The following is a 26,261-nucleotide window of genomic DNA, read 5'->3' as shown; positions in this document are numbered from 1 at the left end:
TAAAGCTGTTTACGCTTAATAAAGTAAAAAATTAAAAAAAGTGTTAATAAACTTCTGGTGCACAATTTAAAGATAAGTAAAACATCAAAATTTCCTGTAAATTTGATTAATGTAACTTGATATTCTTAATTGCATGTGCCGAGTATTTTGTTTCATATAATATATTGTTGTTGTACAATTTTCTTTGTTTGTGCACATTGATTTTGCTCTTTTTGTCTTTTTGTCATTTCTGCTGTTTCATCTTTGTCACAGCTGTTTGCGTTGTGTTTATTAGGTACCAAATATACAGTGCATTTAAAACTGTTCGCTACATAGCTTTCCAACTGATATTTACCAGCTGATTGGTTCACTGATTAATACATCGTTTTCAAAACTGTTTTGCTTTTTTGCTTCTAAAACCTAAAAATAAATATAATTTTAAACATGTCGTGTATTTACACCAATTGCCACGTTAAAAGCGACTCCTATGTGTCATGCTGGCTCTGCGATGGGATTGCCCATATAAAATGTGCTGGTTTGAGCGGTAGAGTTTTAGACGCTATTAACGAGGGTAAGGGTCTTCGTTGGTCTTGTCAAAAATGTAGATCAACCGAAGTTGATTTATTTAAATTCTTCAGGCAGTCCAGAAATGGTTTTTCTGAGATCGGGAAGGATCTGTCGGCGCTTGTTGAGAAATTTAAGCATTACGAAAAAATGTTTAGGTCTTTCACTTGTCTCGACGACCCTCCACACTCTGAGGATAGCCGAGAAAATAAAGGTGGGCATGTTATTAGTCCACCTAAAAAGACAGCCACGGATTCTAGTAAAAAAAATCCTCCATCCCAGTCCTTAGAACTTATTAATTTATCTTCTCCATGCCCTCAGGCATTGGAGCCTCCGATTTCTAAAGCCATATCCACTAGGTCTACTTCTAAAAATAGTCAAACAGTTGATTTAACAGTGTTGCCATCAACATCTCAAACTCCACTGTCTAACTTAGTTCCTCCGAATAATTCGGAGCCCCGCACATCAGACATCATTACCAAAAAGTTGGTTGTAATTCCTCCGAGAAGAACAATCTTTGTCTCTAGATTTGCTAAAGATACTTCTTCGGATGATATAAAGTCATACATATCGACTAAAATTAGAACTAAAGATGTATTTATTCGTAAATTTAATTTTAAATACGATCGCGATATTTCATCTTTTAAAATTGATGTAGCTTCCGAAGATTTTGATTCACTACTAAATAGTTCATTTTGGCCGACCGGTGCGTTTGTTCGCGAGTTTGAGTATAAACCTAATAAAAGTAATAATAACGTAGCTAAAATTTCTAATCTTAATTCGGATTCAAAAAACTAACTCGCAAGTCTAATTTAAGTATTTACTATCAAAACGTTAGAGGTTTGAATACCAAATTAACTGACTTATATTTAAAAGGTTTTGACTGCAATTATAATATTATTTCCTTGACCGAAACATGGCTCAAACCTCAAATTTTTAATTCCGAAATTCTTCCAAATGAATATCAAATATACAGGAGTGACCGCGTGGGCAGAATCGGCGGTGGTGTTCTTTTTGCGGTGCATTCATCGAGACCATCCGAGGAAGTTAGTCTTCCTGTCATTGAATATACCGAATTTAAATGTATACGTGTACAGGCTGGAAAGACTTATATTTATTTAGCTCTTTGCTACATCCCTCCTAATTCTGCCGTATCGGTATATATGCAGCTAGTTTCTTTACTTGAGACCGTAAATGCAATGCTTACGGCATCCGATTCTATGATTGTTTTGGGCGATTTAAATCTGCCACATATTTCATGGAACATCATTGACACCGATGTTGTACCAGTTTCATATAGAGATAGTTACAATGTATTTCTGGAGGAAATGGCTGAACTTTGCCTCAAACAAATAAATATATGTCCAAATAAGTTTGGAAAGGTCTTGGATCTCGTTTACGTTGATGATGTTCCGAAGGCCTCTATTAATCGGTGTGATCCCCTAGTTTTGCCGGAAGATGCATAGCATCCTGCTCTTGAGTTAAGCTACGAAATCATAAATGAAATACATAATAATAAGTCAAGTTCAAGTACTAGATATGTTTTTGCGAAAGCAAATTTCAGGAAAATTAACAAAGAACTTTCAAAGTTATCTTGGCCAATATATAGAGATGACGTGGAGCGTAGCGTTGAGCACTTTAATGATACTGTTTTCAATTTGTTTCGAAAGTATGTGCCAATACGTAATATTGTTCATGAAGAACCAATACAATTATGGTTCACTAAAGAGCTTAAAAAATTGAAAAATAAAAAGTCGCACTCTTTTAAACTGTATAAAAGAACGGGCTTACACAGTGATTACCTAAGGTACTCAGTTTTGCGGCATAGCTACTTTGCATTAAATAAGAAATGTTATAATTCATATTTATGTAAAATTAAGAAGAATTTAATTAACAATCCTAAATCATTTTATCGTTTCGTAAATTCAAAGCGTAAGGCACATGGTTTTCCGTGCGCTATGCATTATCGCAACACTGTATCTAGCGACAGCCAACTCATTGCCAACATGTTTGCTCGGTTCTTTAGGTCCAATTATTCTGTAGACTTCCCTATAAGTGGAGACTATCCGTACGAGCTTTGTCCAATCAACTCTGCTTATATTCCAGTAATATCTTCCGATGAAGTTTTACACTATTTAAAAACCTTAAAAGCGTCATTTAGGCCTGGACCTGATCATATTCCGACCTGTTTTCTTAAAAACTGCGCTGAGAACATGCGCGAGCCTTTAACAACTCTATTCAATTTGTCACTTAAACATGGCGTTTTTCCGTCAGCCTGGAAGGAGTCTTTCCTAATACCACTTCACAAAAACGGCAGCAGGTCCTCTATAGAAAACTATCGAGGCATAGCGAAACTCTCCGCTATCCCCAAATTATTCGAAGCAATTATTGTTAAAAAGCTGACATATTCTATATCTTCNTCAATTACACAATCTCANCACGGGTTTTCTAAAGGAAAATCTATTATTACTAATTTATTGGAGTTTACAACTCATGTCTCAAACGGTTTTAGAGAAAATGCTCATACCGACGTAATATACACCGATTTCAGTAAAGCTTTTGACAAAGTATGTCACTCGTTACTCATCCGTAAACTCGACCTAATCGGCTTTCAGCCCAGTCTTCTTCAATGGATCTCATCTTACCTAAAACACAAAATTTAAACAGATCACAGAAAAACACAGCTTCGCAGCTTTGACGTTTGCGTTTGTTCCGCCAAAAGAAAAACGCTCGCGGGATGCCACGCCTTGCCATAAAATTTCGTATAGTCAATAAGCACGTGAATAAAACTCCATAAAGTTTTCCTTTGTGCCGATTTATCGTAATCAAAATGGGCCCAAAGAAATCCAACCCCGTAAAAGTAAATGGCACAACATGCGCAGCAAGACGAGCTCGAGGTAACTTGGCCATTTGTGGCATCTGCGGTACAGTCTTTTGAATTTTACACATTTGGCAGTTTCTTGAAAACGACGCGTAGGCGCGGTATATAGTAAAATTGACGAACTTCATTTTCAGCGGTTTCATGATTTAAATAGCGATACAAATTATGGTAGTGCATTATTATTAATGTAGTTATCGGATTTTACTTCGGAAGAATTATCAGCCTTTTTTCCTGTAATACATGCCATGTCGATTAGGCCATCAATGCTCAGAATGTTGTTGTCATCCAAATAAGGTTACTGGATTTAGTCAATGAGTACAAAAATTATTCTTACAGACTAATAAGAAGTTTACAAAAATTAATCTAAACAAGAAAACTAGCAAAAAGCAAAAATTCATTTCTACAGACTGAAATAGCAGTATCTTTACAGCTTTCAATGCAATAGGGATCTGTTACGGCTCATTGTAATAGGAACAATTTATATTTATTTATTTAGTTATACATAAGTCTAAGAACTAGACTTCATTACAGACTATGCAAACTGCATAGCTACTTTAAAATGAAAATTAAAGATGGTTTAAAAAGCGTGTGCTTGATAACCCAATCAAGCTGGATTATTACAAAAATGAGTAAATATAATATTGCGGATCGTAGTCCTTGATAAGGAAAGGTCCAAATCTAGAGAACTTGAGATAAGGATTAATTCGGCCAGTGTTCTTCTGATCGGCGCGTTCATGCTATAAATCGTTTTACTAATGCTAATGTTAAATAATTCAGTGCATCGAAGATTTCTATTCCGAACATTAAAATTAACTCTACCGAGCAAGGCAGGACAATCAGTTTAGCCGGAAATTATGTCGAACATGAAAGAAATTGAGAGAGCTAATCTTCTATTCCGCAGTGTCATCAAGTTAATTAGTTAACATCGAGAAAATTAAGAAGGTAAATCTGTATCTGTTTATACTGCGACCTTTTTGATTTTAATCAAATAATCCTTTTTAATGCCGGCTTGAGGTCTGGGTGTTAATGGTATTAAAACACATTCAAATACATTATTTCCCAATATATTTCAATCTCCCCCGGAGATCGTCTTCAGGGGCTACAACAATTACACAAGTTTTTTATTAACATACAAGAAAAAGCTAACACATCAAAAACATACATAAATACACACATACATTAATTAAATTTTAGCTCCACGACGTCCGTTTCGTTTGTCGTGCAGTTTAGAACTAATATTACAAGTGTTAAGCAGATGCCTGTATATGTGGGCGCAGTTTTCTGTGTCCGTTTTGTAGTTTAGTCTCTTGTTTGGTGGTGTGTTAATTATGTGGAGCATTTCTAATGTGAAACGTTTATTATAGTGTTGTTCTTGCTGTAATATGCTCACAGCTTCAAAATCGGGATTGTGTCCGCTCTCTGCACAGTGGGCCGCTAGTGCAGTTTTTTGTGTGTTAATGGATGCTCTACATTTTATGTCCGATCGGTGTCCTGATATTCTTGTTCCAAGTTTGTTCTTTGTTGTTCCTACATACTCTTTCTAACATTTGTTATTTTCCTCACCAGCACATGGAATCCTGTATATAATATTGTTTCTGTCCATAGTTGTCACTTTGCTCTTCATATTGCTAAAAAACATACCAGTTGTATAGGCGGGTTTGTGTGCTATTCTCATATTTTCCTTTTCATATATGTCTGAAGCTTTTAATCTGTCTGAGAAACCTGGTATGTAAACTACCGATTTGTACGTTATTGCTGTTTTTTCTCCACTTTTCGTATTATTACTTGATTTATGTGTTTTTATCATCTTGTGTATCAGTCCAGTTGGGAAATCATTGCTTTTTAGTATGTTTATTATCCGTTTTTTGTTTTCCGTGTGAAACACTACGTCACTTGTGTCTAATACTCTATCGATAAAGTTTTTTGCCGTATTTATTACCATGTTCTTCGGGTGTTTCGATTTAAAATTTATCATGCGTCCTGAAGATGTGGGCTTCTGATACCAGTCAAGTTTTATTTTGTTATCCATTTTGCATACCAAAGAATCCAGAAAAGGTAATTTGTTGTCTGCTTCTAACTCCATCGTAAATTTGATGTCCTTATGATATGAGTTTAGTTTATTCATTGTTTTTTCCAGTTCCAATTTTTTCCACAGCAAAATACTCAGTATATTACTTAGTAAATACGTAGATGATGTGTTTGCCATAGTTAAGGAGGACGAACTGGAAAAAACAATGAATACACTAAACTCTTTTCTTTTTTTGTAAGTTAATAAAAAACTTGTGTAATTGTTGTAGCCTCTAACGACGATCTCCGGAGGAGATTGAAATATATTGGGAAATAATGTATTTGAATGTGTTTTAATACCATTAACACCCTGACCTCAAGCCGGTATTAAAAAGGATTATTTGATTAAAATCAAAAAGGTCGCAGTATAAACAGATACAGATTTATCTTAACCACGGAAGGCACGCCGTAAACATAAGCACCAATAAGGATGGTTTATGCAAAGCTTAAAAATACCCAAGACAACAAGACAAAAAAGGCCATCAACAGGTTTAAAACCGAATCCATCCAGATGGCAAAATTAAAGTCTAGCATAAGATTTTTATTAAAATGTAGGAAAGCGAAGATTATACCCAAGTTCATACAAAACACCACTAAACTCGACTTCATATTTACCATTGACGNGGCAAAATTAAAGTCTAGCATAAGATTTTTATTAAAATGTAGGAAAGCGAAGATTATACCCAAGTTTATACAAAACATCACTAAACTCGACTACATATTTACCATTGACAACCACATACCGAAACATATAAAACACGTACTAGACAGACACAAAGACTTTTTCCACAGCAAAATACTCAGTATATTGATAAAATTTAAACATGACATTCTAAGCGAAAAAGATAAACAACTAACGCGTACAAAGACAAAATTAGGCCAAAGAATGCAGAAGGAGGACGCCACAGTGTTCTTCGAGAGCGAACAAAACCTTACAATCACACGAACAAGACATTGGAGAAACACGCAAGAATCAAAGTTTGAGAAATTGAGAAGTGAACGAAACATAAAAGTGATACAAAAACACAACAACAACAAGCATTGGTTGGTGAATAAAACAAACAAGGAGTTCCCGCCGGATGTTGAAGCGCTGCTCGGTAAAGGTCCAAAGTTCGCTCTACCAATATCTAAAAGTACATTTCCCCTCTTCAAATGTATAGCGGATGGAGAAGAATTAGTACAGAGCGTAAAAAACAAAGGGAAGCAGGAATCTGCGAGAACAAAATTATCATTACTTATAAAAGATACTTTAACAAGGCATAAAGGGAATACAACGGATCTGGCCATAAATGATACAGTGGAGCGGACAAGAAAATTTCTTAGCAAAAACAAAGACATAATTATTTTGAATGCAGACAAGAGTAATGTAACGGTTGCAATGGAGAAAAAATACTATCAGTCGAGAATGAACAATTTATTGGGGGATTTAAAAACTTATAGAATCCTACGTCAAGACCCGACGCTACGTTTACAAACTAAAAACAATAATCTGGTAGACAAATTGTATAAATTAGGTCTTATAAGTAAGAAGGAAAAATACAAGATGACCACACGCACAGCTCTCCCGCCTCGCATCTATGGTTTGCCAAAAGTCCATAAAGACAACATGCCCTTAAGGCCTATTTGTTCAATGATCAATTCCCCGTCCTACAATTTATGTAAATATTTGACTAATGTTTTAAAAAACCTTACAACGGAATCCATGTTTAATGTAAAGAGTGCAATAGAATTTAAAGACAAGGTTAATGACTCCTATATATGTGATGATGAACGTCTTGTTTCGTTTGATGTGGTGTCACTATTTCCAAGTATATTTACCAACGGATTTGGCTATACAGACTATACAGACAAAGTGGAATGACATTAAGGAACACACGGATATACCAAAAAAACTTTTTATGGAANCAAAGTGACAAACACGAGATTACTTAGTAAATACGTAGATGATGTGTTTGCCATAGTTAAGGAGGACGAACTGGAAAAAACAATGAATACACTAAACTCATATCATAAGGACATCAAATTTACGAAGGAGTTAGAAGCAGATAACAAATTACCTTTTCTGGGTTCTTTGGTATGCAAAATGGATAACAAAATAAAACTTGACTGGTATCAGAAGCCCAAATCTTCAGGACGCATGATAAATTTTAAATCGAAACACCCGAAGAACATGGTAATAAATACGGCAAAAAACTTTATCGATAGAGTATTAGACACAAGTGACGTAGTGTTTCACACGGAAAACAAAAAACGGATAATAAACATACTAAAAAGCAATGATTTCCCAACTGGACTGATACACAAGATGATGAAAACACATAAATCAAGTAATAATACGAAAAGTGGAGAAAAAATAGCNTCTTACCGAAAGTCCAGGATTTTTCTTAAAAGCAGATAACACTTCCTTTGCCTTAATTTCGCAAGCAAATCCTTTTTTTCTGCCACTACCAGGGTTCCTTTTTAAAGATAAACATTCATTGTATTTTTTAAGCACATAAGTAACGGTAGACTTTGGAAATTTTAGCTTTTTTGCGATGTCGTTATGGAACATGCTGGGATTTTCCAGCTTTTTGCGCAATATTAACTCGCGATCGATTTCTTTCTTGGTCCTCGTTTCTACACTGATTTTTGGTACTAAAAATAAATGATGCAGTAAGGTGGAAAATGCTTCCAGCTTTTTAAGTTTCTACTGATTTTTATTTTAATGTTATGATTAACCGAGCTATGCTTGGTTATGTGCGACCAGTTTTTTTCGTGTACATTCTTTATGACAAGGAAAATATTAGAATAGCACACAAACCCGCCTATACAACTGGTATGTTTTTTAGCAATATGAAGAGCAAAGTGACAACTATGGACAGAAACAATGTTATATACAGGATTCCATGTGCTGCTGATGAAAATAACAAATGTGAGAAAGAGTATGTAGGAACAACAAAGAACAAAATGTGGAACAAGAATATCAGGACACCGATCGGACATAAAATGTAGAGCATCCATTAACACACAAAAAACTGCACTAGCGGCCCACTGTGCAGGGAGCGGACACAATCCCGATTTTGAAGCTGTGAGCATATTACAGCAAGAACAACACTATAATAAACGTTTCACATTAGAAATGCTCCACATAATTAACACACTACCAAACAAGAGACTAAACTACAAAACGGACCCAGAAAACTGCGCCCACTTATTCAGGCACCTGCTTGACACTTGTAATATTAGTTCTAAACTGCACGAAAAACGAGACGGACGTCGTGGAGCTAAAATTTAATTAATGTATGTATGTATTTATGTATGTTTTTGATGTGTTAGCTTTTTCTTGTATGTTAATAAAAAACTTGTGTAATTGTTGTAGCCCCTGAAGACGATCTCCGGAGGAGATTGAAATATATTGGGAAATAATGTATTTGAATGTGTTTTAATACCATTAACACCCAGACCTCAAGCCGGCATTAAAAAGGATTATTTGATGAAAATTAAGAAGGTTTTGGTTCAGAAAAATTTAATGATTGCAGGGCATAGCGTATAAAAACCTTTTGCACTGACTCCAAACGACTAAAATGAAATTGCTGGTATGGATTTCAAATGAATGCGCCATACTCTAACTTAGATCGGATAAAGGCAGAATATAAAGTTTTAAAAGTATAAGTATCCCGACAATCTTGAGTTATTCGACGAACAAAAGCGGACATGGAGAACGCGTTTGCGATACTGAAGTTTATATGCGTAAGGAAAGAAAACTTCGGGTTGAAATAAATCCCAAGGTCCTTGATTTCATTAACCGGCAATAAAAACGAGTTAGAAATATGATACGAAGTTCGCAGAGGCTTATGTAGTTTGGCAAATGTAATTTTATAGCATTTTTTAATATTAAGACACAATCGATTTTTTATACACCAATTATGCAATTTGTCAATCTCAGATTGAAGAGCAGGAGAGTCACTAGGGCTTTTTATCACTGAATAAATGTTTAAGTCGTCAGCGTACAAAAGAAACTTAGCAGTTGAAAAGCATAACCCGATGTCATTTATGAATAAAATGAAAAACAAAAGACCCAAGATGCTTCCTTGCGGGACACCGGAAGTAGAAGTAAATGTTTTGGAGGAAACTCCATCTAGAAAAACGAAACTCTTCCTTTCCGCTTTGACTTGATCTACCGAAGAAAAACCGAATGAAAGCCTAGTTGGGAGAGTTTAGCAACTAATATCTTGTGGGATATCCTTTAAAATGCTTTGGAGAAATCCGTATAGATTATATTCACTTGGTAGCCATTTTGGAAGGCATTTAAACAGTCGTCAGAAAATAATGCAAGGTTGGTTGTCATAGACCTGCCTGGAACAAAACCGTGTTGGTTCAGACAAATATAATTTTTAATATTGAAGAGCAGTTTGTTTTTAATAATGCATTAGAACAGTTTTGATACGGAAGTTAGCTTCGAGATGGGTCTGTAGTTACTAACGTCGCTTTTGTTTCCAGATTTGAAGAATTGCATGATTGATGTGATTTTCCAGTCATCAATGAAAATTCCAGACGCAAGAGACCTATTAAAGATTACTTTCAGCGGAACAATTAATGAATGACATTTTTTAAGAAGAATAACACTGGACCACAAATTTCAACTTTTTCTCTTTACCANTTTTTTTGCAAAAACGGTAAATTGCAAATATCTCAAAAACGGTACCATAGAATTAAAAATAACCTTGATTTTCGGAATCAGGGGGTGATTTTACATACGAATTTCATAACGGCGTCTCTGGTAAATTTTGGCCGTCGACCAGTGTAATCGACGGGCTATAAAGATCCGTTTGCATTGAAAGCTTTAGTCCATTAACACCTTCATAAATGTCTTCATCAGTTAAAACTAGAGAGCCATAGTTGAAGGAATTATTTACGACATCTGCGTTCTCCGAAAATAGGTCCGTATATTCAGCATCAGTTAGATCATCATCGGTGACAAAGTTTGAAGAGAAAAAATCAGCAAAGAGATCAGCAGCTTCAGAGAGAGTTGGTAGAGACGTCACTATAAAAAACTGAGTTATGGACAGTAGAAACAATCTTTCTAGATTTAATATACCTCCAAAAACTTTACGGACTACTTTTGATTTGTGTTTCAAAATTACTAATGTACTCTTTGTAGCGTGATTTATTCATGTTGTTGAATTGGGTCCTGTACGAGGAGTATAAGTCAAAGAATTTCTGATCTTAAGTTAATTTATATTTTTTAAGAACTTATTTCTCAAGTTCTTTAGATGTTTTAGCTTCTTTGAATACCAAGGAAGCTTATAAGGTACTTTAGCATGCACTGGAATGAACTCTTTACATAAATTAACGGCATTACTTTTGAATAGATTAAAGCACGCTGCAGCATCAGACGCGCCAAAAGCATCATCCCATTCAATATCTAAAAATAAATTATTGAAAAATTCCCAATCACACGAGTTTTAATTAAATAAGATATTCTGGCTTTCTTCAGTAATATCAAAGAATTCTAGAAACTCAATTTCAAGCGCTAGTGGGTAATGATGAATATTGGGTGGTGAGATTGATACTGCAGTGATATCAAGATAAAACTTAATGTTAGAACTTAGAAAGATAAGATCCAAAGTGTGATTTAAATTTTTTTGGAATCCATTAACCTCAACTAAGTCATTTCCCATCAAATTGTGGACAAAATATGATTCCATGTCGCTACTAATATTAGACGGGGTTAGAAATAAATTATTATCTAAGTAGGACCAAATAATTCTACTTAAATTAAAATCGCTCTGCATAAACGCTCCGCTGTGCTTGCCGATATAAAAGCATAAACAGACGGCAGCGTTGATCCGGATCAACTCGGGAATTAACTGCAGTTGATCCGGATTAAGTCCGAGTTTATCCGGATCAACGCTGCCGTCTGTTCAAGCTTTACGACATTACACCTTTATGACGACTTCTTAAATGAGCTCTCCACTCTGTAGATCTTGTCCTCGTACCTTGGATTTCAATAAGACGTAGCGCAAATGCTGCAGTGCGCACAACGCGATTCCACTTCAAGAAACGTTTAACTTCAACTACCTCATCAACTGCCCCTATATGCATTAGGTGGCGTTTCATCTCCTTCTTCGTGTCTATAGGTGGATATACGTCGACCGGAGATTCGTCTTTAACCATGTATAGAAATTGAAGGCCACTAAACCATCGACCATCATTTTGTAGGCTTATCTTAATTACTCATTTAGTGGCTTCATCTGCTACATTAAGTTTGCTCGGTATCCACCTCCACTCATTTGGATTGGTTAAACCAAGAATTTCGATTACTCGAAATCCTACAAACTGGCTATATTTGCGATAACCGGAATGTAGCCAACTCAAGACCGTCTTAGAATCCGGCCAGTACAGCTTTCGACTGATTTGTAAAGTATAGTTTTGAAGAATGTGAATTACAAATCTAGCACCAATAAGCGCTGCCGTGAGTTCCAAGCGAGGGATGAATGTCAGCTTCAATGGTGGTATCCAATCAATGAGCACACAATATTTTCACCGTCAGTGATTCTGAAATAGGGCTTGTTGAAGTTGCAATCACATATTCGTATGCATGTACATATATGTGTATGTGTGTGCGATTATATATTAGGGTGGTTCATCCTTTTAAAGTTTGGTTTAGGCTTATGGCCTAAACAACCGCAGTGTTGCGCGAATTATTAAAGTATCGCGTTCTGTGTGAATTTCTAGCAATATATTATCAGTTGGGCCATTGCAACAATGTTGCCATTTTTCATCAGTACGGCAGTAATTCCACTTTTATTTCGTCTCTCGAACAAGCCCATATTCAACTGCAGTGTATCCATTCTCGCTAGCATCTACAAGAGTATGCAGCTGCACGTCGAGCAAGGTATAGTTAGCGAAACATTTCAGATAACAGCAGCTAATGCGGTTGTTTTCTAAATCCGCATTTTTTCTCATATAATCCGATTGGAGAACTTCGCTGACAAAATCTCCCAAGTAACAGCGCTGCACCAGATTTCTTGCATTAAGATCTTTGCGTATATAAGAAAATGACTTAGCAGCCCAAGGGGATCATAAATCGACCCACATGCGCGCAGTACCTCTCTTTTTGTAGTGAAGATTTCGTTTTCGAAATCTGGCGCGTTTAGGTTGTTAACATATTGCGAAATATTCGCAGCATAAGTTGCGCCGAAAATCATAACATTCATTATGTAATTTTATGGCTCCATGTCAGCCTTGCATTGTCGCCATAAAAGCTTTACACATGTTGATCTTCAGATCTAATGAAAATCTGGTGAAACATTTCGGCAATGTAAACACACCGCGACAGACTTTCGTCTAAATCGATGTAACGTGCCGGGCAGCGATTCTAATAAATCAGGCCCTTTTAGCAGTAACGTGTTAAGTGACTCCCCATTAACCTTGGCAGAAGCATCCCATACTATTCTTGTTTTGCCATGTTTGTTTTTGTTGAACACGGCGAAAATTGGCAAATACCACACTTTCTCGTGAGCTTCTTCGTGCTTATCTAACTTGCGTTGTCATAAAAAAGCTTAGCAGTTTAGGATCAGCATTTATCTTTTTCTCTAGACACAAAATTCTTTTCTTTGCCATATTATAACTATGTGGTAGTTCAAAATTGTCATATCGCCACAACAGCTCGGGTTCTTAGTGACCATCGCCGCGCTTTCTGGCTAGTACCTTCAGTATATTTACACAACGCTTATCTTCAGTACTGGCCTTTAATTGAGACGAGAATTTAACGCCTATATTTTCTAATGAGTAAAATGGTTTTACAATTTCTTGCAGCTTCACATCGTTGCTTCACATCACAAAATAAACATGATAAAAGATAAAAGAAATTTTTTTCAGTAAATTTTACTGAGTATTGTCTGCGATGAATTCACAAAGGGTTTCCGCCCAAAATGTTTATTTTAGTATGGTTTTGGTCTAAGAAAAGTTATCCTTCATAAGATCACTTTGTTATGATGACAACTTTAAGAGGAATTTGAAGAAAAGATGCATTGCTTTTGAGTTAAACCATATTCCAGCGCAGCTTGAGTCACATCGAAAGGGGATTTTAGCAAAAAAAAAGGACGAGCACTCATCGGTTCCTTAAAAGATTTTAAGAACGGATTTAAATAAAAAAACTTCTTGTAAAAAAATAATGTTACCTAAAAGTCTCGATTTTCGATTGTTTCAGCCGTGTAAAATAATGTAGAAAGGATACAGAAAACATTTATAAAAAGTAGTCTGAGAAATGAATACCGGAAAAATCGTTATTTTAAACTATTTTGTAAGGTAATGTTAATAATTTAAGTGTGCTCTGCCCAATCCACAAGAAAGGCGACTCCGCCATTCCCGCCAACTACCTCGGGGTAAGCCTTCTAAGCATAGGTTGCAAGTTCTTATCGAGCGTATTGTGTGAAAGACTGAAGCCAACCGTCAACGGTTTGTCAAACTTAAGAGCTACGTAAATCACACAAGCTACTCGTTAAACCTACTTTAGTATTCTCCCAAACACTTTTTTGTAGATGAAAATAAATTTCAAATTAAATATCGATATGGCGGGTAAAGTATCGAAGTGTCTTCGATATATCGACCTGGAAATATCGATTCAAAAAATCGATTGTCGCACCATGAAATATCGATATTCAGAATAATCGATACGATATCGAACATTCCTACTATACAGTTATAATATCGAGAAAAAATCGAGGAGAATTTCGTTTATTTGGGAACCAGCATTAACAACGATAATAATGTCAGCATTGAAATCCAACGCAGAATCTCTTGCCAACAAGTGCTACTTTCGACTGAGTAGGCAATTAGGGAGTAAAGTACTCTCTCGACGTACGAAAACCACACTCTATAAGTCACTCATAATGCCCGAGCTGGTATGTGGCGCAGAAGCATGGGCAATGACAACATCCCAAGAGGCAGATCTTGGAGTATTCGAGAGAAAGATTTAGCGGAAGATTTACGGGCTTTTACGCGTTGGCGACGGCGTCTACCGCAGGCGATGGAATGATAGCCTGGGGCCTATTTCCTAAAAGTGACTGGTGCGACAATTGTCGACTCTTCTTTAAAATTTCACTGCCAGAATTGTCGGCGTCTTTGTTTCTGTTTCATATACGCTTGTAGGTTGTGAAAATTTTTTGGACAGTGATATTATGGAAAATTTTCGACAATTGTGCTGACAATTGTCACTCTGACAAAATTGTCGCGACAATAGCGACAAAACCGAATAGCTCCGTCGGAAAGCTTTCACAGGTGAGTTTTGTAAATTCATTTATATGGTAATTGCGCGCATTTCATTACTTTTCATTAATTTGAATATTTCTTAAAACTAAAATAATGCAAATGCAATTATTACATATGATTTACATATAAATTTCATATGACTGGCGACAATTTTGTCAGCGACAATTTTAAACCCCGAAAATGACAATTTGTCACTTTTTCGATGGAATTTCTCATGGAATTTATGAGGTGGTGACAATTATTTTTATGAAACAAAACACCAACCAAACTGTCGAATTGCCACTGACAACATGGAAAATACGTGTCGTTATAAAATTATCACTGTCGCTTTATGAAATAGGCCCCTGATGACGCTCCAGCTCTGAAAATATTCAACTCGGAACCCGCTGGTGGTAGCAGAGGAGGAGGGAGGCGCCCACTGCGATGGAAAGACCAAGTGGAGAAGGACTTGGCTTCACTTGGCATTTCCAATTGGCGTTAGCTAGCACAGAAGAGAAACGACTGGAGTGCTTTGTTGAACTCGGCCAAAATCGCTTAAGCGGTTACAGTGCCAAATAAGAAAAGAAGAAAAATAATTGTAATAAAAACGATTCTAAAATTACTTACCGCATAACCAAGGATTTTCACAGAGGATAATGAAGTCTACGACGGCGTGCTCCATTTCCAAAACAGTCGTTGATTTTCCCACCATAACAGTTATACAATTTGATTTAGAACTTTTCTCAGTAGGCATTCCACCAGAAAATATTGTAAAAGAATCGCTGAAATATAAAAATATATTTGAAAAATATCTGTCTTTTTTTGTTATTTTTTGGCCTAATAAATCATACTAAACAATTTTTATTGAGCATTTTGCCGTTTTTGTTTGAAAAATTATTGTGGAAAAAACAACAGTAGTTTATAGGTGGTAGAAGTTATAGCTGCTATTTCGGAGATCACCACATCTCCTCATCAGACTTCTTCACTGGGATTCGACACAGCGACCCCAGCTTACAAAGTGAAACGTTTAAAGTAAAGTTTATTTCCGGACTGAATATCATACAACATAGAAAATCATGCTACAAAAAAGAAGGTAGTTTCAATAAACAACTTTTTGATTAAAAAGCCCATGGGCTGTGAAATTTTTCCAACAACACATATTAATTTCACATGAAATTTTGACACACCCAAAACTGCAGTATAAAATAAATAGATAAAAACAAATTTTCAATCAAACTGATTTGTATAGTTCAGGGCGTCTTTTAGTAAATGTTTTGGAGGCTGTTTTAATATATCCTATCTTATTATATGTATATTTCTTAGCTTTTCTACATTCTGAGAAGTTGAGAGAATGAAGTCTAATGTTCTTTTTTGGTCAACTACGACGTTTAATTTCATTTTTTGCAATCATTAGTTCATTTCGCCCATACCGGCTGTACCGATTTTTTTGAAATTTCGGACACAAATTATCCAAGAATGGTTATAGGCTAAAACAAAACCGATATCTAAAGGGGGTGTGGAACCTCCCATACAAATAAAAATTTTCATAGTGCATATCTCTGGAAGTATTTGTGGTAGAGTCCTGGAACTTGATATGGATATATGTATATGAAGTCAATCTCAAGCTCATGGAAAAATATGGGTTTATTGGAAAATGCAGCGTGCCACCGTAGAACTTGGAATAGAGGTAAATGAAATCAATCCCAAACCTATGAAANTCGCCCATACCGGCTGTACCGATTTTTTTGAAATTTCGGACACAAATTATCCAAGAATGGTTATAGGCTAAAACAAAACCGATATCTAAAGGGGGTGTGGAACCTCCCATACAAATAAAAATTTTCATAGTGCATATCTCTGGAAGTATTTGTGGTAGAGTCCTGGAACTTGATATGGATATATGTATATGAAGTCAATCTCAAGCTCATGGAAAAATATGGGTTTATTGGAAAATGCAGCGTGCCACCGTAGAACTTGGAATAGAGGTAAATGAAATCAATCCCAAACCTATGAAAAATGGGGGTATATGAAAACGATCTCGTAGCCAGCTACGAGAGCTAGCGGTGTAAGCCATATACATTAAAATTCGTCACGCATAGATACCTCTGAGAATAGAATACTGAGATGAGGCATTTTTCCAATGGAAATATGTACAGAAAAACGGGCGCGACGCCTTCTGGAAAGTAACACGATCACAGGGTGTATCCCTAGAACCATGTTAAGCTAAACCTTGAGGGATTACATTCTTGCCAAGACCGACAGGCATAAGCTGAAATTGCGTCGCAAGTTTTACGATCGGCTTGGGTAAGGTTTAACCAATTAACCCCCCTTTGTTTTCGCCGCTACTGAATTCTATAAACTGTCAGCTTTCACACAATTTAAAATGTACATGTGTATTTAAAAATGTCATGAAAATTGTGTTGCTAGCTTCATTTAGCAAAAATGTTGCAAGCTTTTTCACAGCGTGAACAGAATACTACTTTGCAGAGGAAATGTTGTGGAATTTCACACTTATTTCACAGAAAGAAATTTTATATGCAATTTAACAGCTTTTTCACGTGAAACAGGAATAAAATACTATGCTTAAGAACAAAGATTTTTAAATCGACAAAAAATTAATAAGAAAATTTGAAGGATTTTATTAGATATTGGGTATGGTAGCATGAAATGTCACAATCTGCTTAATTGTCAGGTTATTAATATGGCGACGAAAAAGTGACAATGGATCTACCTTGTTTTTTGCATCATGTAGAAAATTTTAAGACAACCATTTTCTTCAAAGTTAGCAAGATCAATTGAAGATCAAAAAGTAATTTTTAACAAAGTGAAAACATGTCATTTTCTGCTCGCCAATTTTTTGAAAACTTCTGGTGTATAAAAATCTGGCTTGTGTTTAAGACGAGTTGAATTCCGAATTACAGATTTTATTATTTTTTTTATAGGCTTAATGACTGCATTATGTATAAGTACTTTATAATCTAGTTTCAGTTTTGATTTACTGTTTATGAGCCAGTTCACGCTAGCTGACTTTAGCTTCATTTGTGTACTCTTGGTTGATATGTGTTTGCGCCAAGTTAGTCTCCTATCCAAGTGTATTCCTAGATATGTCACCTCATTGGCTTGTGGAATATGGACATTATTTAATTTGATTGGGGGCATACTTGCGGTCTGAGTGAAAATGTTGTTTACACTTCTGTTCATTGACTTTTATGCGCCAGTTTGCCAGCCATTCTTCTATGCGTAGTAAATGTTCCTCTAGTACTCTTGAAGCTCTATTGGGACATTTATTACGACTTACTAAGGCAGTATCATCAGCGAAGATGGATGTTAGTATATCCTTGCTAGTTGGAATATCTGAAGTGTAGATGATATACAGCATAGGCCCGAGTGCACTACCTTGAGGAACGCCAGCCGTTATCGACATGTCTTCTGAAGTGAACTTAGATACTTTCACAGCAAATTTTCTGTTAGATATGTATGATTCAAATATTTTGTGGAATTTCGTCGGTAACAATTTTTTTATTTTATATATAAGACCGTCGCGCCACACTTTGTCGAATGCTTGTGCCACATCGAGAAAAATTGCAGAGCAGTACTCTCTGAGCTCAAATGCCCTTCTGATTTCATTTGTAATTCAATTAACTTCTTCAATTGTACCATGTTTTTCTAGGAAGCCAAATTGGAGTACTTTTTCGAATACTTTGGAGAGACAGGGCAGTGAGCTTATTGGTCTGTATGAAGACGGCTGTGTTGCGTCTTTTCCAGGTTTGGCTATCATGATTATCTTCAACCTTTTCCTTGATTTCGGAAAGTAACCGAATTTGAGGATAGTGTCGAAAAGGTCAGAAAGAATTGCTAGTGCAACATTCGGTAGCTCTATTAGCATTTTCGGAGTTATCAAATCAGCACCCGGCGATTTCTTTTGATTAAGCTGCTTTACTATAGATTTTATTTCTAAAGAGTTCGTCTTGCTAGGTGTGTATAACTCATTTTTATTTTTGGTTAACCGTGGCAGCCTGAAGTTGTTCGTTGGGCAGTTTAGCTGAAACACATTCTTTAAATGGTGTGAAAAACACTCGGCTCTCTCCTACGAGCCCAGGTACCACTTTGGTTCCTAATGGCATTTCCGTAGCCACTGGAGGTTTGAAGTATTTTAGCGATTTTCATAGAGAGTATTTTTCAGTAGAATTCGGGGAAAGCTTCTTAATGTACCTTTGCAAGTTGCGATCCTCTGCACGTTTGAGTGCTTGTTTCCGTTTTCTACTGGCAGCTTTATACAGTAGCTGTGAGGTTGGTGAGCGATGGCTCTGCCACTGTCTTTTTAGGCGCCGCTTTTCTGCCACAAGCTTTTCTATTTCTGTACTTGTAACTGATGTAGGCGTAGGTGGTACTTGGACTTGTTTTGGTGTCGCCAGTCCAGCGGCTGAAGTAAGTGTTTCTTTAAAATCTTCAACAAAGGAGTCTATATCACCCGCGCAGTTAAGTGCAGCGATTAATTTAAGGTGGATACTGATGTACTTTTTATATTTAAGCCAGTTGGTGTTATTTAAAGTTAGACGAGGCTCAATCTCGATGTTTTGGGGTTGTTGAAATAGTTTTATTAATATAGGGGAGTGATCGGATGATAGTTCATCTAGAGTTTCTGCTGTTATGTTATTTCTGTCTATGTTTCTTGTAATTGCGAAATCTATTAGGTCTGGTATCTACTTTATTTCGTATGCCAGTAAGTAGGTTTACCAAGCGATGTGACCTCTAGTCTATTGTGCCTGTTTATAATACTATTGTATAACTGCCGGCCTTTTGGGTTAATAAGGCGTAATCCCCAGTACGTATGCTTTGCGTTGAAGTCGCCTCCTGCCAGGAATCTATTACCCAGGCTATCAAAGAAATCTTTAAAGCCATTTTCAGAAATTAAAAATCGCGGTGGTCAATAAATAGCCGATAGATTTAAGTCTCGGTCGCGGTTTCGTAAGCATATGGGAGTTGCTTGCAGACAGGCTGTGGCTTTTGAATCTAGAATATTGTGCATTAGGCGATTTCTAATCATCACCGCTGTGCCTCCATAAGCTTTACCATCTGGGTGATTTGTGGCATAGAATTTGTATCCAGGTATGGAGAAATTATACTTATTTGTTAAATGTGTCTCGGACAGTACATAACATCTATGTTATATTCAGTGAAAATGGATGAGTTCTAATCTACGCTGGTTTACACCGTTAGCGTTCCATAATCAAATTTTCAACTCACTCATTTTTTATTCACTAAAATTTGCAACAATTGGGTTTGAGCCTTTATGATCTTGAATCATACTTTGCATAGTAGACATGAATTGAGTCATACACTGGGTAAGATTCAATATCATTTGTTCTAGGCCACAAGTGGGGGGGTTCGGCTGCATTTGCTCAGTATTATTCCGTTTAATTTTTTGCAAATGTTTCTTGATTGGAGTTTGGTTTCGCCGTGCTTGACTGCGTTGTTAGTTTTAATGCGTGGGCAAAAGAAACGTTGGGAACTCGCTGCGCGTTGGCAAAACAGGCTCCTGGGGCTCTATTCTGCAACTGTGAGAAAATGTAGTGTACACCGAGTGCAAAACTCACAACCAAAAACTCACCGACTAAAATTCAGCGAGTTTTTCGGAAGAGAAGTGTACACAATTTTGACAGTTAAAACTCATTCTCACACATGCTGAATCGCAAAATGAGGAAGTGTACACAATTTTGACAGCTAAAACTCATTTTCACTCTTCCTGAATCGGAAAATGAAGAGTGCACACAATTTTCAGTGTACACTTGAAAACTCAGAGTTACACAATAGAGCCCCTGGTGTAGTGGTTGATGGCGTGAGGTGTTGGTATGCAAGAATGATAGAATACAAGATTGCGCCGATCAGAGAGGATTTTTGAGAATAACTTTTGTGTGACGTCACACTGGTGCAATTGCGAGAGAGAAATACCAAAACGTGAGCAAGAATGGAAGAAGAAGAAAAAATGTTGCAAGGAAAACGTAAACAAGTTGCACAAGTGTGACGTCATGCAAACCACGATTCTGTCAAATTCGTTAAGAGAGGAATAGCGGTCCGAGATCGGCGCAACCTTTGTATTCTCTCAATCGTGGTTGGTATGTATGAGAGCTAGTTGGAGTGGTGGAAGAGCGTACGGCTGTGTTGCGCTGATTCATGCGAGACTTTAAGTCTTTGTATACAGGGCATCCCCTATAATTGGCGGTGTGGTTACCTCCGCAATTACTGCATTTCTTTACAGTCACATCAGCTTTGATAGCCTTGCAAGAAGCGGAAGCGTGAAGGTCGCCACAAGCAACACACACTGGACGCAAGGTGCAGTATGTTCTGCTATGCCCAAATTCTAGACAATTTGTGCACTGTACGGCACCGTTTCGCTTGTGCGGCGCCTCCACTGTTGTTCTTCGGTGTAGAAGGTATCGTAAGTTGTAGATTGGGTGCACTGCGTTTTTATTGATTGGCTTTCTTTCTGGCTTAAGTTCTACCTTAAACATAGGCTGAGCGATTTTTCCTTTGATGATAATATTGACAACATTTTTAACAGCAAATCCTGCCTTCTATAGAACATGAGCAATATCTTCAATGGGTACACTTGATTCTATGGCCCCTATTACACAGGGCAACACTGATTTTGGTGCGGCAAATGTTAAATCTGTTTTTGATAGACTTTTTTGAGCTGATTACGAATCCGTAATTATAAAGATTCCATCACGTACAGATTTTGAGAAAATCGTGGTCAAAGTGTCAAAAACTGGGTTTTTTTTCAATATTTGAGAAGCTCGAGCAAAGAGTAAAAATGTGGTAGAACCTTCCACTTAGGCTTAACTTAAAGCTAGAACCCTAGGCTACTGCCCCTGAAAATACCATCCCTGCACCTTTACTTGATGGCCATTTATAGTCATTTGTTGAACAATAAAAAAATGCTGGCAAATTGTGCTATTTGAAAAAAAAATGCTGCCAAAATCAGTTTTTGCTGTTCAATAAACGACTATAAGTGATCTTAGGGTCAAGACGAAGAGATGGTATTTTTAGGGATTGTAGTCGAAAGTTCAAGCCTTAATTTAAGCTTAAGTGGAAGGTTCTATCACCTTTTGTTTAATTGCGGCAGGGACTCAAACTTCGCCAAAAGTCAAATTTTACTACTCAATAAATTACTATAAGTTACCCTAAATTCAATGTTCAGGAATGGTGTTTTCAAGGATAGTAGTCGAGGGTTCTTGCTTTAATCTAAGCCTAAGTGGAAGATTCTATCACCTTTTTACTCTTTGCTAGAGCTTCTCAAATATTGCAAAAGCCAGATTTTTTGACACTTTGACTTCGATTTTCTCAAAACCTGTACTTGTTGGATCCTTTGTACTTACGGATTCGTAATCAGCACAAAAAAGTCTGTCAAAAATAGCTTTAACATTTGTCGCACCAACACTTTTTTTTTCATTTTTTGTTATGTTTTCATAACACAGTTACATTCGATCTTCGACTGTGGTCGAAAGTGCTGATCGAACGAATTTTCATTTGGTATTATGGCGCTAATTCGATGAAGAATAGCGCTATTGTGAACTTCGCTCGTTTATGTTGTTCACAATAGTATATTTTTCACCGCTGAGAAGCTTTGTTTACAAATCGAGCAAACTAAATAGTGTGCTTATACATATTTATGTAAATTTGTGCAAATTAAAATGAAATAAAAAAGAAAGCAAGTTTATAAAAACGTGGTAAAAATTAGTACAACGAAGTTCTGGGGTTCTTCGATTCGTCAGAGGATGAGAGTTTAGTGAACTGACCAGGAGTAGTAAATGTTTAAGAGAGTTTAAGTGTAGTCTTTACAATATATTTTGACATAAAATATATTTAAGAAATTTGTCTACAGATTTACTAAAACTTCCGACTGTCTAAAGAGGCGTTTTTGAGCCAAATCTATTTAAAATATTTTAAAACTATCCACAGCTCTATGATTTGTTCTCAGAGATCGTGCCAACTGAGTATTGGGATTTTCTTTCACAAGTAAAAGCAGCCTTTCGAGCTTGTGTTTTGTATTCACGACGTTAAAACTGCATGAAATTGATAAACAAATTTTTAAAATTAGTGTCTACTCGCCAAAAAGTAAGAAAACAAATGCAAAATCATACATTTTTCACAATTTTCTAACACTTCGCTACCCCATCGAATGCAAAATTCTGTTCGACAGAAAATTCGATACTCAACGAAAATTTCGACACGGTTGCATAGCTCATAATACGAATTTCACTTTCGATCTTCGATAACCAGCGAAGATCGAAAATCGAATGCAACTCATAATAAGGGCCTATACCTTTTATTACTACTTGCAGTCCTTTGCTGCTTTTGAGCTGGTACGTATAGAAGTTTTTCTTATCGTCATTAAGGTGTTTGGTTACCAACCGGCAATTTTCTTCAGTTAGAATCTGATGTTCGGTCCCTTTAATGTTGCCCTTGGTAATTGACGTTACGTGGAACGTATTGTCTCCAATAAGCTGAATTAATTTATTTACGAGCTCACTACAGTTTTTCTCTCGTAAATAAATTGGGGGCGGTTTGGGTTTGGCTTTGGAAACTTCATTCGGCTCTTTGTCACATTCATTGTCCAGAATCGCAAACTTATTTCACAGTAGAGGGTTAATGACAGTGCTTTTCGTTTTTGCAATTTTTGACGTATTGCAATTTTTTGCTGCTGTGGGCTTAGTTTTCTTGCTTGCATTCTGTTGTGCCGTATTACGAATTAAATTCTAGCGTATGAAATTCGATATCTGCCGTTTAACGTTAAATTTTGGTATTACCATACGATAGCTATCGTATCAGCTGTTAAATTTCTTACGCTTGCAGGCGGTTGTCCATTTTTACACGATACGATACAATTTAACAAGATTAAAGGGATGTAAGTATTTAAATGAATAACATGAAATTATGGAAACGATTTGAACAAAATACTGCAATTTTTCAGGACAAAAATTGCGAGAAAAAAACAAAGTTGATCGTGTTGCTTCTCAAAGGGGTACGGTTTAGTTACTTGTACAAGAATTTTGGATTGTTGTGTCCAAAGGCGTGACCCGAATCTAAAAACTTTAACATACACGTTTAGTCAAAGGATTGAGCTTTAATTCAAAACAAAGATTTCAAACTTCCAAGCACTGGTTTATTGATGAATTCGGTTTGAAGAATGCACATTTTTATAAACACAGTAGAAACCTTAGGTTGGGGTAATCCAATAACGCCTCGTTGCAACACTCTGTTGGTATGATCCCTGAGAAAGAAATATCAGATTTGTGAAAACCTTTAATATATTCGGTATGGATGGCGTTTTTTACGTGGGCGCAGCTCGTTCTCTACTTCTGTTAGAACATATCGATGGCTGAGTGGAAGATCGACCTATCTCGGCTGCCAGTTCGAAAACGCTCTATCTCAAAAAACTTTTCAAGAACGCCCTATTTCAGAATTTTATTGAAAAACACCCTATCTCAAAATTCGGTTCAAAAACGCCCTATCTCACTTCAAAATGTATTGAAAATATGCTGAGATAGGGCGTTTTTGGATCGGCAGCTGAGATAGGGCGTTTTTAAAACGAATTCTGAAATGGGGCGTTCTAGAAAAGTTTTTTGAGATAGAATGTTTTAGAACTGGCTGCCGAGATAGGTCGATCTTCCTCTCAGCCATCGATATGTAACAGTNTTTTTGGATCGGCAGCTGAGATAGGGCGTTTTTAAAACGAATTCTGAAATGGGGCGTTCTAGAAAAGTTTTTTGAGATAGAATGTTTTAGAACTGGCTGCCGAGATAGGTCGATCTTCCTCTCAGCCATCGATATGTAACAGTTTCTTTCGAAAGTCGAAAGTTTCTCTGAAATCTAAAGAATTGTTTTTAATAATTCACAAATAAAACTCATTCCTGTTACTTACATTATCGAGTTCTTCTCCAGAGGATTGGAAGCATCTCTCAATTGCCTGCTTACTGTATTCTCTATGCGAGTTTCATCAATTTGAATTTATATAAAACGCATTTGGGGTTGACGGAAACATGTTTTATCTTAATTTTGTATGGCTTATGGAAATTTTCGCGACTTTGAAGTTCAAAATGTTCGCTATGAAAATATATTATCTAGACAAGAACAGCTTTTTCATTTAAATTCACAACAAATAGTTAACAAATACCACTGTTATTCACAATAGTACATCTATCGGGCGTGTGGAAACCATAATACGAAATCTCATTTTATACGATACACTTGCAAGCGTTTATCGTCTATCGTATGAAAATTCATAATAGGGGGGTTGTATGTACCTATCAATGCCCGTTTGAGTCAATGTACGGGTTGTTGGATTAAGTAGGTCAACTTGCTCTGCGATGCGTTGCTTGGCTTGGGCTGGTGCCGATATTCCCGTTTGTGCAGGTGTGGGTGAACTGCGCTCTGAAACCACTGTCATTGCTTAAGTCGTGGTTATAGTCGTTGTTGTGAGAGCTGCGCTCACTGTTTTTACTGTGCTTGTTGCTAAGCTAGTGCTTTGTTGTTGCGTTAGAACAACTTGGTCTACCAGAGACATTGGCGACTGTGCATGCCAAGATGTAATGCACGATGTTTGGGGGGGGGAGGGAGAGAACGATTTATCGAACGGCAAGGTTTATTTCACTGCACTTGGTGTTTGTTTCACTATTCGGTAAGCGCGGTGGGGCCGGAGCTGCTTTTATTTTATTGTATGTTGGCACATTTAGTTTAATTTCTCGCGGCATTGCGAAAATTCAGAAAAGGTAGTTTATAATTATAGGCAAATAAGCAGAAAGCTTATTTATGCTTAGTATTAGTATTGTCTTTTCGCATTGGTCTTGTTCTTTTTTTCTTTGCTTTACGTGAAATATTATTCTTAATAATTTCTCGATTAAAAAACACGTCCGCACAGGTTGACAGTCTTTCACAGAATTACAGATGACCTTAAAAAATCTTGTGGAGAAGAACGACGTTGAAATGCAGAACTCGTATAATCAGTTAGAACGGAAGTTATTGGAGAAGGCATCGCAGATGAAATTGATTTTCCCGTTTTATCCTTCTTCCCATTTCTGTGTCTATGAGGTACATTATTCTTCAGATGGGTTTCACAATTACTCCTTTTCTCCATGATTTACTTCCTCTGTAAAAATTTAGAAAATAAACCTTTTGATTAGCTACAACTTTTGTTTTTTCATCCATTGAAGTAGGCTTAGAGACTCTAGATGGTTGCAAAAGTGTGGTTGACGATTATGTAATAACTCCGATGGTGACTTCCCTTTTAGAGTTGGTGTGGATCTGTACGATGTGTTAACAGGGCATCATTAAAGTTTTTACCATCAGCCAATATTTTTTTCATGGCGGTCTTGAATGTCCTTACAAATCTCTCCGCTTGTCCATTTGAGGCTGGATGAAAAACGGCAGATGTTAAATGCTTAATACTATGAACTGTGCAGAATTTCGCAAATTCCTGAGAGGTGAATTGTGTTCCATTATCTGTAACAATAGTCTGAGGTAGACCTTTCATAGA

General features: G+C 36.6%; 1 protein-coding gene across 9 annotated transcripts in view; it reads right to left on the bottom strand.

The window, feature by feature from the left end:
• The window catches only part of LOC108371389 (syntaxin-binding protein 5-like), a 552,451-nt gene that overhangs the window by 279,218 nt on the left and 246,972 nt on the right, over positions 1-26,261 (bottom strand). For all 9 annotated transcript variants that reach the window (XM_017626982.1, XM_017626947.1, XM_017626939.1 and 6 more), the window contains one exon: positions 15,353-15,507. In XM_017626982.1, coding sequence (XP_017482471.1) covers positions 15,353-15,507 — 155 coding nt within the window. The remainder of the gene's footprint in view (positions 1-15,352; positions 15,508-26,261) is intronic.

Source organism: Rhagoletis zephyria, unplaced genomic scaffold (genome assembly GCF_001687245.7).
Source record: "Rhagoletis zephyria isolate East Lansing unplaced genomic scaffold, Rhagoletis_zephyria_1.1 Rzeph_scaffold_00068, whole genome shotgun sequence".
Classification (NCBI taxonomy): Eukaryota; Metazoa; Arthropoda; class Insecta; order Diptera; family Tephritidae; genus Rhagoletis; species Rhagoletis zephyria.
This window is presented reverse-complemented; position numbering and strand designations above follow the sequence as displayed.